Raw genomic sequence first — 13871 nt, forward strand, 5'->3', positions numbered from 1 at the left:
ACTTGTGTGTTATTTTACATAGAAATGTTTAAAAAATAAACCAAGGAGGAGATCAATTTTGCTTGATGTAAGAGCCTCCAGTGTTAAAAATAAAACATATATCTAAAATTCATGCTAAATCTGTACAGCTCCGACAGGAAGTAACCGGCACTCACTAGCTGACTCAGGAGCGGAGGGGGAGCAGAGAGGTGGCCCTTCTTCCTTGGCCTCGTGTCTCATTTAAGCTGCCAGGCGCTGCACAAGCTCCATCCCCTCTGAGTCTCAGGCTGAGGCCTCCAGGTCACGGTCTTCACAGGTGTCAGACCAGAACCTGCCACGCAAAGGCAGGGACTGGAGTCAGTGGGGAGGTGGGCTCCCTGGGGTCGGTGTGTGGGACCCAGGGGGCTACTCAGACCCCAGAAGTGACTTTGGGCCCTGACATCCCCAGGGCTCACATCCCCAGGGCACTGGGGCCTGTTTGCTGCTCTTTGCCTAGTGTGTTCTGGTAGCAGAGAGACATGTCCTACAGGGGCGATTTAACCTGGGCATTTGGCTGGGCGGCGTTCAAGTGGCTGGTCCCCTGAACAGTGAAAGGGATGCAGAGGAAAGGGGAGGCTCTGGGGCTCCAGGGTGAAAAGTGTGGGTCCCTCCCACCTGGGCACTGTGAGGAGTGGGAGGTCTGATGGCACAGGTGGGAGTAGTGACCCTGTCCCTCCAGCCCACACGCAACACGGCCCATCATGAGACCAGCACAGTGGAAGTGGGCAGAGAACAGTAACGTTCCCTTTTCCCCTAATAATCATTTTTCTTTCTTTAACACCCCAGCCAAACTTGCCTGTGCTTTTTAATTTAAAAATATCCTGATGCTGTGGTAATCGAATCATAAATTTTATAGCTTTACTATATCCCAACATGAAAACTTTATAGCAGACACTGCTTTTCAGAGTGTAATAAAACCAGATGTATTTGTTATTTAATTTTAAGGTCCTAATTAATTTGGAATCCTGGCCCTTTAACTCATCCTAAATTAGCATTACTTTGAATTGCCTTCATTTTTTGTGTGTGTTGTATTCAATTTGTACACATCTATGAAAAATCTATAGAACTTCAGGTTGAGAAATGGTGCCATGAGGTGACCCAGGCCCTTCAGTGGGGCTCCACAGAGGCTGAGGGGTCCCCAGGGGTTGGGAAAGTCCCAGTCAGGTGTGGATCCTGCAGTGTCCCCTACCGGATGGCAGGGCTACCGCATGCCCACAGGGATGCAGCAGCGCTGGGCCAGGTGAGCTGTGTGCTTGCGTGAGAAGAAGCCCCGGTGCCTCTGTCCTCCTCTTCTTATGCACTGCGCCACCAGGGAAGTCCCTATGCACGTGTTTTTAATGCATTTTCTTCCTTCAGACTAGTGTTTACCTGCACTTGCCTGTGTGGAAATCACAAGATCAGAGGAATGTGATGTGATCTTTCTGTAATTTCTCCACCTTGGGTCCAAGGAAAAGCTGGTGGAGAGTAAAGCATTAATTGTGTCTCCCTGCAGGTCCTAGTCTTCTCGGAAGCTCTGGGTTAATCCTGGGGTCAGGAACCTTGTTTGGCCAGGGGAAACAGTGCATATGTGTAGGTCTTGGGCTGTCTCCCTTTCTCATCAGTGCTCCCCACCAAGTGCCCACCATTCCGTCCACCAACAGAAGAGACCTCTCCCCAGCCTCCCGTGATGAGGTCTGTGGAAGTCACAAACTGAAGGTCCAATCAACAAGGATGCTCTGACCTAACAAATACTCTCCCTCATGTGAGGTTTAAGGATTTGGTTTTGGAGCCCCAGAAGAAAAAAGTGCCTGCAGATTTGGTGTGGAGAAACCCTTCTGAGCAGGGCATTCAAAAGTCTAATTAGTGGCTGGAGGAGGACTGGACGCTGGACGTTCCAGGAGTGAACGCTGGAATTCCAGGTGGGAGCCTGTTTCTGGCCGCAGCCCGGGTCATGCCAGAGGCTAGAGGTAGAAGCCTGGGAGCCAGACACAGCTCAAGGGTGGATGCTCTCGAGATAAGGCCAGCTAAGAGCTGTGAGTTCACTGAAGTTCGAAAACCGGCTCCCAGCCCCCACCCCTCCCTCCCCTCAATCTAGTAAAATTGATGCTCATCTCTGTAGTTTTGGAACATGATGGTAAGGATGGTGGTGCCTCGCGTTCTTGTGCTGGTCCTATCTCGGGCTTGTTTGCTTGCTTCCTTCGCATACTACAGACAGGGCTTTGCATAGAGAAGTGGGCTGGTGGATCACTGTTCTGCAAAGATCCCATTGTGTGACTGGAGCAGGTTACCTTCTCTGAGCCTCAGTGTTCTCATCTGTAAAATAGGCATATCGTTCCTTCTTTTCCTAATAACGAAACAAGTGCTCTTGTACTTTACCTTAAATAAATGTAATTTAAATATGCCAAGCCTTTCTGACATCACCTTTGTGCGTAAATAAAAGTGAAAAAAAGAGAAAGGCATTGGCAATAACTTCATCACAACTGCCACGGTGATTGTTGGACCATCCTGATTTCAGAGTTAGTAAAATGTGAAAAATACAACACCTGTGTACCTACCATCTTGCTTAAGAGACAGAACAATTCCCAGCAGCACTAACAACCTAGTGTCAACCTCCTTGACCTAGCCTTTCCACCCTAGAGAAAACTGTCCTCAATTTTGTGTTTACTCTTCCCTCATTTTTAGCAACCGTTTTTTTAAAACATGTACCCTATGCAATCCATTGTTTGAGCTTGTTTCAGAATGGTTCCATGAGTGGAACTGTATCCCATTCTTTTGATGTTTTTAAAAATCATGAGAAGTTGATCTCTGCTAATCTGTGTAGCTCATTTATTTTTCACTATTGAATATTCCAGTCTCTTCGTATCCTGCCGTACTAATTCTGCTGATGGAAATTTGGGCTGTTTCCCGTGTTTTGCTGTTAAGTTATTTTTGCTATAAGCATTCTCAGAGTTGTTTCTTAGAACATGTGTGTTTCTCCAGGGTATATACCTGGGCAGGCAACGGCTAAGTCTAGATGAGAGTGCTTGCTGTTCTGATTGCTGGCTCCTACTGCTGCCCTTATTTCGGTCCACTGAATAGCCCGAGGGGACATGAGTCCTGTTCTGGCTTTGTTTACAGACCTTCAGGGGGAATAAGCGTTTATAAAAAGAATAGGGGGATAGTGAAGGAGAGCTTCCCAGACCATAGTCTGACTTTGAGCCACGGCCCTGGGGGGCAAAGCCAGAAAGGAGTGGAAGCCAGATGGAGCACTGCTGTTGGCGCTGAGCATGTGTGTGAGGTGGGGCTGCCCTTGCCTGGACACTGGGTCTCAGACTGTGGCACAGCTGACATCACAGAATGCACTGTGAGGCTATGGCTGGGCTTCGGGACGTAGAAATTCAGACAAAACACTGCATGCATTCTCAGATTGTATGGTTTTTTATTTAAATTGCAGTAAGGAAGCTGACATGGGCTCTCCAGGGGTATTTCCCAGAGCCCTGGTCCCCTTTGCAGCTCCCAGCTCTAGGTCCTATTGATGGGCTTCAACGGTCACTGGCTCCATGGTCTCAGATGTCACACCAGTGATTTCCAGCCCCTGGCCACTCTCTGCTGTCTCTGTGATGGCCTCCATTCGGGTCCCTTCCACTGGCTTCGCCAGGATGCTCCCATGTTTATTTCGTGATGAGGCCACTGTCTTTTTTGGAAGTCTGGCTCTCACATTCCTGAAGAAAGAGCTGATCCTGCTGAGTCTCTTGGTAGTGGGACCTGAACGCGCTGGCGATAAGCTCCTGCCCGATTTGTGCGAGGTCTTGGACTCACTGGTGATGGGAGCACGGCTGATGCCTTTGGGAGCAGTGCCCTGCTCGCTGCCCCCCGGGCTGCCGTGGCCTTTGGCCTTTTGGTCATCTCTAGTGGCTCTGCGGCCGCCTGAGCACGGGCCAGCTGCTTTGGGGATTGTCTTGCTCCCCGCTGCCTTGTGGTGGCTTTCCACGGAACTGCAGAGCGAGGGGCTCGTAAGAGCTCTGTCCTCTCCCCAGTGCTCCCTCCTCTCCCTTCTTCCCTTGTGGGCCTGGGACACTCTCTGTGAGCTGCCATCCTGTTCGCTCACTTTGCCTTCCTGTGGCAAGCTTGAGACGAGGGTCCCGTCATCGTCCTTGTCGGCTTTTCCTTTGACAGTCTTGCTGGTAGGTTCTGCTCCGACCACAGTCATGCCGGCCTCTGGGGAGAGGCTGGTGGACGTGCTGGAAGCATACTCTGAACTGTTCTCAGCACCTGCCAAGGCCGTTTTCCCGCTCCTCAGGGATGTTCTGGCAGTGTCCCCAGTGGCTATGTTGGTTTTGCTTCCTCCAGGCCCGTCGCTGGCTGTGGCTGCTATGGCCGTGCTCTGCGCTTCAGCGGCAGGAGACTTGATCACTGCCGTGCTCAAAGCACCCGCTGCGGTGCCTCCTGCCACCCCTGCTGTCTCCACCTTTGTCGTTGACTGCGATGCTGACGCTTTGTCAAGCCCTGTAGTAGGTTTTGCTTTCGCAGTGGCCACATCGGGCATGGTATCGGGCTTGTGGGAGTCCAGTTGGATTCCGTGACCCCCAGCAAAAGCTGCAGGCGTGGCCCCGGCCACCTCAGGGCACGTTTGGAGGCTGCTGACGCTCACCTGGTCCTGATGCCCCTTTCCTTGGAAATCCTCCACGGCCGGGCTCCTCCCGTCCTGCTCCTCCTCGAACACAGGCACGCAGGTCATGTCCCAGACGGGAACGGCATAGGTGTTGCTTTCACTGTCCACTGGTGGTCGCAGGAGGTCAATCAGCTGTTCCCACTCGGCGAAGAGGTCTTCCCGCGCGTCCAGAGGGGGACACAGCTGCAGGTAGAAGCAGCGGCCAGTGGCAAGCTTCACGCGCAGCTGTTGTTTCTCACGATTGTGAGTGGAGATCCTCACGAACTCCAAGAGAAGGAGCCTGGTGAGCTCTAAGGTCTTTGCAGCCTTGTGCCTCTTGCCCTTGGTGGCCGGGCTGCGCTCGGCGTGCTTTTCACAGCCGGTGGCCGGTCGGGCCAGCAGCATGATGTCTGGGAGTGGGAGGACGGGGCTGGTGGATGTGATGCCCATGGTCACCATGCCGCCCCAGTTGTGCACGTCAGTCGCGTCTCCCCTCTTCGTGACCTGGATGAAGTCGCTCTCGAATATTGCTGCGTACTTGAAATGGTCGTATTCGCCCTTGTGCAGTTGCTGCTGCAGCTTCCCCGTGGTGGTGTTGAACAGGTCCACCCAGGTGCTGCTCCGGGCCGTGTGATACGGGAGCAGAGAGTCCCCACTCATGGCTGTCTTTGATCACGACAGGCAGCGCGGTTAAGGCGCGTCCCTGGCTCTTCCCTCCCTCGGCCTCACTGGCCGAAGAGCGAGCTGCGATGCTCCTGCGTCACACAGGCGGCCCTTCGGCAGGTCTTCCAAGCCCGCCCCACAGGCCCCCACATTTGCCTCAGGGTCTCCCAGAGGCAGGGGTGTGGGTAGGGGCACAGATGATCACAGTGGGGACGCTGTAGGGCGCCTGGAGCCCAGGCTGACTCTCTTCAAGTGTGTCGAGAGGTACGGTAGGCTCCCCCTCCGCCTCACCTCACTTCTGCTTCTGGCTTTTTATCTCCCCAAGAGGCTGTGGTGAACTTCCATCCTAGCGAGAGAAGTAACCACTTTGTCAGCCTAACCCCCTGGCACAGCCTATTTATCCTCTGATGCCCTTTGTGACCTGTCACTGTCACAAAGCCCTTTCTGACGTATCACTGTCACAAAGCTCTTTGCCTCATCCCCCCAGCTGCCTCCACAGGGCAGGGCCCCTATCCTCTCCCAAACACCCCATTGCCCCTGCGTTGGACAGGCCCATCCTGCCAGGGACTCAGGTGCGTTACCAAAATAAAAATGTCTTCAACTGGGAAAGTTTTGTGTGGGTCCTTTTTCTTTGCCTCCCCCAGATTCAGCTACTGGATGAAATCTATAGGAAGGTAAGATGATGGGATCAATTTGAACCATTTAAGCTCATGGTTTAATTGTATCGAATAAGGCAGAGTTGGCAGTGGTGATCCTTAGTCTGTCCTTTCATAAAATCTCAGTAAATATGGACGATGGTGATTTTTAATAATAACATTAAAATTTGCTTCTCCTAGGCACCATGCTGCATTCTTCACATATGGTGGTAAGAATCCACTGAGTTTCCTACTGTTAACTACTGTTCCCAGTTTATAGGTGAAGCAATTGAGGTTGTATCTCCTGTTTAATTTCCCAGAGCTAATGGTAGCAGAGGCACTGTTTGAATGTACGTCTACCTGATTCTAAAGCCTTTGTTCTGAACCACTACAGTACTTAGCCTCACAAAGAAAGCTTTGCCCAGCCAAATGTTTTCAAACTGGACTGATTTAACTACCTTTAAGAAGACCTATTTGGTGCAGTATGAGAAGTTGCATAATTAATTTTAATGTGTGTATATATTTCATGGAGAGAACCCAGGACAGCAATTGGGCTGATGTGGGGATTAAATTATCCAGGGGATCACTCAGATCCTCCCTTCCTTTATGCTTGTGCAAACAGCCTGTGTGTGGAAACCTAGTTATTCTTATGACATGTCCTCCCCCAGGGAAATGGGGGGTGAGTAGCCTGAGATGTAAGCTTTGATTCCAAGAGCCTGCCAGATGCTCCCCTGTGGTATCCTCCCTACCAGGCAGAAGTGGTTTGGAAGCCTTGACACCTGTGGGGAGCATGTACCATTAGACATCCTGCCTCTTTGCCACTCCCACAGAGCTAGTCAGAGAATAAGTGATTTCTACATTGTGACTTGAAAGTCCTGAGAAAGGCCCTTGCTCCCAGCTCTCTTATCTCCAGTTTGATGTTATGCTTGAAATCCCACCATAGAGATTCATTCCTTGAGGGTAAAGGCTATCTTTCTGTTAAAATACGCACACCTGTCCCTCAACAGATGACTGGCTAAGCAAAATGTGGTCTCTCCATACAGTGGAATATTATTCAGCCATGAAAAGGCATGAAGAACTGATGTATGTGACAACGTGGATGAACTTTGAAAACATTATACTCAGTGAAGGAAGCCACATATTGTATGATTGTATTTATAGGAAATACCCAGAAGAGGCAAATCCATAGAGACAGATATTAGATTAGTGGTTGCCTAGGGCTGGAGGGAGCAGAGAATGGGGAGTACAGGATTTCCTTTTGTGGTGATGAAAAATTCTGGAACTAGATAGTGGTGATGCTTACACAGTATTGTGAATGTACTGAATGCCACTGAATTGAACACTCTAAAATTACAGTGGTGAATTTTATCACAATCATACACACACACACACACACACACACACACACACTCCTGCTCATTTAACAGATGGGTTAAGAGTAGTTATCTTTTCATTGTTCCCTCTCTCAGGGGAAATCATTAAATCTTTCACCATAAAGTATGTGGTTAGCTGTAGTTTTATTTCAGAATTGCCCTTTGTCAAGTTTAAGAAGTTCAGTTCTATTCTCAGTTTTCTGGGCATTTTTATCGTGAAGGACGATTGATTTTTTTTCAAATGCTTTTTCTACATCTATTCAGCTGATTACTTGAATTTTTTTTCTTTTCTTGCGGTATGCGCACCTCTCACTGTTGTGGCGTCTCCCATTGCGGAGCACAGGCTCCGGATGCGCAGGCTCAGCGGCCATGGCTCACGGGCCCAGCCACTCCGCGGCATGTTGGATCTTCCCGGAATAGGGCACGAATCCGTTTCCCCTTCATGGGCAGGCGGACTCCCACCCACTGCGCCACCAGGGAATCCCCTGATTGCTTGATTTTTAATCCTTTATTCTGTTAATGTGGTCAAGTACAGTGATTGTTTTTTGAATGCTGAGTTGACCGTTCATTCCTGGGAAACCACATTTGGTCATGGTGCATTATTTTTCCATATTGCTGGATTCAATTGGCCAAAATTTTGTCAAGAATTTTTGTATCTATGTTTATGAGCGATATCAGTCTGTGATGTTTTTCTTGAACTGTTTTTGCCGGATTTGGTATAAAAGCTTATTTTTTAATTAAAATTCATTTTTTAATCAAACATATACAAAATTTAAAAACATCAGATAGTGCTAGAAGGCTTATGGAGTAAGTAGCATTAGTTTCAACTACAAATAATTGAAAAACGCCAAATATTTGCACTTAAACAAGATATATATATGTTTTCTCATTTAAAAGCAGTCTGAAAGGAAGGGAGTCAAACTGGTATGACAGCTCCACTGTGTCATCAGAGACCTAGGCTCATTTTCTTTTCCTGGTTATCCTGAGAGTCACTTCATATTCCAAGATGGCTGTTGGAGTCCCATTCATCAAGTCCATATTCCAGGCCATCAGCAAGAGAAAGGGGAAGAAAAGAAAAAGGTTGTCTGCCTCTCACTTTTACAGAGCCTTCCAGAAGTACCACATGACCCTTCTAGTTATGTTTCTTTGGTCATCATTTTATCATATGACCACATCTAGTTGCAAGGAACGCTGGGAGGTGTAATCTTTTAGCTAGGTACATTGCCCAGGACTTACTGAGGAAGAAGAGGAGGATGGATACAAACAGTATGCTGAGACAAAAAGTCCCAGACACAAAAAGGGTACACACTGTACGATTCCATTTATACGAAACTCTGGAAAAGCCAAATCTAATTTCTAGAGACATTACTGATTGCAGGTCAAGATTGAATGGGATGGGGCAAAGAAACTTTGGGGAATGATGGAATGTTCTGTAACTTGATTACATGGGTGTATAAAATTGTCAAAATTCATCCAAATGTATACTTAAAATGGGTGCGTTTTTGTGTATATACTTCAATAAAGTTAATTTTTATAAGTACAGAAAATCTCAGCAACCATAACAAAACTACTCAAGTTTTGTTCATGTCTGTCATGTCTTCATTCGTTTGCTTACCTTTGCATGACTGAAATCAGAATGCACATAATGACTTTGAATCTTGCTTTTTTCATTTAACATTACATCATAAAATTTTCCATATTGCTTCATTAATTTTCATAATCACCATTTTAAATGACTCTATAATCCTTTGGGAATTGAAAATGTTATATATACTTACAGTAAAAAAAAAAAAAATTCAGAGACACCCTACACAGTAAGAGCTAACTCTTCCCCTGAACTCTGACCTTTAAAGCCCCTTACTTAGAATTAGTGGACAATCCAGTTTCTAGTATGTACATCCAGGAATATTCTATGCACATAAAGACAAGATGTGAACATCTTTCCCTCTCCTTTTAGACATAACTAAGACAATACAAGATGCTTGCTTTTCCCTGTAATACAGCTTGGATACCATCTCATGTTCACACATCGAAACAGGCCTTGTTCTTTTTAAGCACTGCATGTATTCTACAGTGCACTGAACCAATATTGATAAACACTTAGGGTTTTCCCAGTTTTCTTTTTTTTTCTGTTTCACACATCACAAGATATAATGTTAAAGTTTTGACTCAGCTCTCAACTTACAGTAGATGCTACATTCCAAATGAAGTGCTAGCCTGTATGCAAAATTTACCACAAAAGTAGCTGAGAGCTTGTCACGTGATCATTGAAACCGCTCAGCTACACTAAGGATATAAAAGGGTGGAGAGGGAAGTGATTGTGAAGGGATTTGGGAGGGCTTCCTCCATCCCTTAAGGTCAAGAAAGACTTTATTCAACAGGTAACTCAAAGGGCTCAGTATATGTCCCTGCAGTCTGGGGTCTGACTTCTGTCTAGGACACACTGAGGAGGAAAGAAATACTAGAACGATCTCTTAAGGGTATAAAGTGGTGTGGCTCCTGCCTGTGCTCATCCTGTGGGCTCAGGATATTTCCAGAGAAAATTACACAAGTTTTCCCATGCAGCACTTGGCGCTAAGTCAGTGCCATCTACACCCCCCGCCCCCTCCCACTGGCTTCCTCTGGTCTGTCAGCTGGAGGCAAGGCCAGCTTTTACCTCTTTGCCCATGAATCACAACCTGTTTCTCTCATATTCTCAGCACAAGTCAGGGGCGGACAGGCCAGGACATCTGGATTAGGTCTGGGTCCAGTTCTCAGCCTGGCTCCTTGCCTTTGACCATTCTTCGGCCCCTAGCCCACGTACCCTGTGGGCTGGGCTGAAATAGAGACCCTGTGGGTCACTGTGCTGAGCCTGAAGGGCTTCTCTCTTCCTTCCTACCACCTGCATCAAGACAGGTGATTCCTCTCACCCCACTGCTGCCCTCCCGGAAGAGCCTGCTTTCTGGGCTTCTTCCCCCTCATTGCCCTTCTTGATCTAGAGGCCAGTTGCCAAGGTCATGACATGCACACACGCCCTACGTGATCTGTCCTTGCAGTCCTTGGGTTGTTCTCTCTCTGCTCTTCCCACCCTCAACTATGCCCGGGGCTGGCTGTCCCCAGAACAAGGCACATGCTCAGAGAAGACCAGCCCCTGTTAGCATCCTTGGGAGCAAAGCAAAATTCTGCAAGGAAAGTCACTGCCCATGAAGATAATATCCAACAAGGTGCTTCTCAAACTTTAATTTGTATTGGAAGCATCAGAGGATCTTGCTGAACCGCAGACCCTGACCCAGGATATCTGGATGATGAAAGTCTGCGTTTCTAACAAGCTCCCACATGATGCCAATGTTGCTAGTCTGTGGACCAAACTTTGAGTGGCAAAGACTTAGTACATTCCAAAGCCAAAGCGATGTTTAAAAAGTCATTCTTTGGGGTCATCTCATAGGTACAGAGAGCAATCAGAATTAAAAATAAATTATTGGGACTTCCCTGGTGGTCCAGTGGCTGAGAATCTGCCTTCCAATGCAGGGGATGCAGGTTCGATCCCTGATTGGGGAACTAAAGATCCCACGTGCCGCGGGGCAACTAAGCCCGCACGCCACAACTAGTGAGACCCTGTGTTGCAACTACAGAGCCCACGTGCTCTGGAGCCCACACGCCACAACTAGAGAGAAGTCCACATGCCGTAACAGAAGATCCCGTGTGCTGCAACTAAGACCCGACGCAGCCAAAAATATATAAATAAGTAAATAAATATTTTAAAAAGATACATTCTAAAAAATAAATAAAATTAAAAATAAATTATTTAAATATTGCAAAGCGCAAGGACTTTTATTTTTTTCAAGTATATGTATTATCACGGAGTGGAGTGACAGCGGGCTAAAAAAGAGGGTCCTGTGAATCTGCCGCACCAAAGAGGGAAGCACTAAGATTCACATGTCTGTTTTCCTGCTACATGTGAGAGCTTCGAAACAGCTTGAAAATGCCTGATTCTCACCCATAGGCCAGGGTGCTATGACGGATTCTCTTACCCATTTTTTTTTCTTGGCCATTTTTAGGGCGTTTTCTAACCCTCCTTGAGTGTGTTCTTATCTATGCATTGAATAAATGAACAAAGAATTGGATTAGTTTGCTAAGAAATTAATTTCCTCACTGTACAAAAGTAAACTCTGGTCCCATCGCTACGTTGTCACAAAGTCTGTGCACTGTTCAAGTTAATGACGCTTTCCCCAAACCTAAGCCAGGCTCACACCTGTTTCCTTCTATTGCCCCTGCTTGCCCAGGGAATACTCAGGGTTACATGAATGTGTTTTCCTGAGCAAGGCTGGGCAGTCACTCTTGCTGTCCTGCAAGGACAGCCAGAAACAGCTCTTCTGTGATCACCTCTCCCCGCCTGTGCCGGGTCAGGGTGGGGATGCAGGAGGTTTGGCAGGGAAGCTAAGAGGCTGCTTTGAGAGGCTGCCAAGTAAACTGCGGCATGGTTATCTCTGAGTCATCAGGGCAGGGATGAGCTTGGAGGAGTGGGGTTTTCCTGCCAATATTCTGGTATCTCTGGGTATGAGCGGATGCAATTGGCTCTGTGGACTGGCAACCAGCCTTGTGGCTGCTGCCTCATCTGCATCATGATTTACATGGTTGGGTCTTAGACACTCATGGGTAGGCATTTTTCTGAAATGTTTAGACAGACACATGCTTTATGCATATCTATGCAAGTGAAGAGTTCTTTGGAGTGATGACCAGATTTTTGGCTGTTTCCTAATTTGTGCATTTCTACCAGCGGTGCCAGTTGCTAATGCAGTGATAGCCATGAAAGCTGGAGCATCTCACTAGGGTCCACCTTATGAAAAGCTTCACGTGGGGCCCTTGGCGATGGAGAGGAGAGGCCATAAAGAGAACTGGTAAATACAGCCCTGGTTTTTGAGGAACTGACAGTCTGAGGCAGGAAGAGAAGCAAAGAAAGATCCTGAGAAATCATGAAGGAACTTCTGTGCAAATGGGTTTAGGAAGCACAGGGGCACGGGGTGGTGACCATGGAGAAGGCAGAGGTGCTGCAGCCCTAGGGGGTGGGGGGAAGCAGAGGGGAATTAGCTGTGTCCTCTAGGGAGTTACTTAACCTGTCTAGGCTTTAATTCCCACCCCCATCCCCGCATCCCACAGTGAAAGAGTAACAGCTACCAGCTCAGTTGCTTTGAGGATTAAATGACAGAATGCATATAAAATGTTTGGAGCAGCATCTGCTGTCAGTGGCATCTGTCACAATTATTATTGTCAATAGGATGGAACCGTGGACCAACCATGATGCTGTCTTTCATATTTAGCCTTCCACTGTGAGGAAGGCCTGCCCTGAGCTCCCTCACTCCCTCAAACCTTGGGTTTTCCTTGGAATCTACAGCACCAATGAACGGCTGGACAGAGGGCAAAGTGCCATCTGTGGCCACCAAACAGGATAGAACAGAATGAGGCTGAGAGGTCCACTTGAGGGTAAACCTTGGAACTGCAACCTCAGGGACAGAGAGCATCACTCACTTTCTACCCCCAGCCAGCTGGCTGGAACGGGTTGGCAGACTGAGAGGTTGCATGGTGAGTAGTTACGAGCATAGGGCCAAACCGGGTTCAAATCGCACCACTGTCACCATTCATATCCCCTGGGGAAAGTGACCTTAACCTCACTGCATCTCTGTTTCTTGATCTGTCAGATGGAGATAATCATAGTGTTGTTGTGAGAATCAGAGGAGTTAACACATACAAAGGGGTCAGAACAGTGTCTGGCATGGAGTCAACACACCGAAATGTTTGCTATTCTTTTTATCTTTTTTAAAAAATATTTATTTATTTATTTTGGCTGCACCGCGTCGGGATCTTTGTTGCGGCACGCGGGATCTTTAGTTGCGGCATGTGGACTTTTAGTTGCGGCACGCATGTGGGATCATGTTCCCCTACCAGGGATCGAACCCTGGCCCCCTGCATTGGGAGCGCGGAGTCTTACCCACTGGATCACCGGGGAAGTCCCTGCTATTCTTATTTAGCAGAGATCCTTGGGTATAACGTTCTGGGTTTTGTCCCTCTCTGATAATTTTTTGGGAGGTGGCTGGCACGTGTATGGTAGTGTGGGGGGGGGGTTGTGGCAGAGGACTGAAGACACCCAGGTGGGCAGGCAGAGCCCTGCCTTCGCCCTGGTCTGTGGGTTGTCAGGGAGGGGGAGGATAAGGCTGGTTGCCAGGAGGGAGGAGGATGTGCTTGTCCAAGGTCGTAAAGTTCCTTTAAAGGACTCTAACGAATTTTCTAGGAACATCCATGAGGAGCTCGGGGCCCTGCCCAAGGTGTCATCTCCTCTTGCAGGTGGAGAATGGCTATGTCTACATGACCCTTCTGGGGCACCATGCCCACCAGCTGCAGCCTCTGCTTCCCAACCCGCCAGCAGCCCTTCAGCCCAGGCACTGGTGCCTAAACCTTACCATGGCAACATCTGACTTTTCCGACCACTATTTTTCCCTCTTTCCTGTTCCTTCTTTACTTAAACAAAACAAACAAACAAGCAAAAAACCCTTGTTGTGTCATATCTAGTCTTGTAAGTCACTTTAGGTTGCTGTTGGA

At 48.0% G+C, this 13871-nt stretch overlaps 1 protein-coding gene across 1 annotated transcript; it reads right to left on the bottom strand.

Moving 5' to 3' along the window:
* Nucleotides 1-261: 261 nt before the first annotated feature.
* On the bottom strand, nucleotides 262-5287 carry LOC307065749 (Golgi-associated RAB2 interactor protein 4-like; the record flags this gene model as incomplete). The annotated part of the gene is made up of 2 exons (XM_079722669.1): nucleotides 262-310; nucleotides 4470-5287. 2 exons carry the CDS (start codon nucleotides 5285-5287, stop codon nucleotides 262-264), a joined length of 867 nt encoding a protein of 288 aa, XP_079578795.1.
* Between the last annotated feature and the right edge of the window lie 8584 nt (nucleotides 5288-13871).

The sequence above is a fragment of the Hyperoodon ampullatus genome (genome assembly GCF_949752795.1).
Source record: "Hyperoodon ampullatus genome assembly, chromosome: 2".
Classification (NCBI taxonomy): domain Eukaryota; kingdom Metazoa; phylum Chordata; class Mammalia; order Artiodactyla; family Ziphiidae; genus Hyperoodon; species Hyperoodon ampullatus.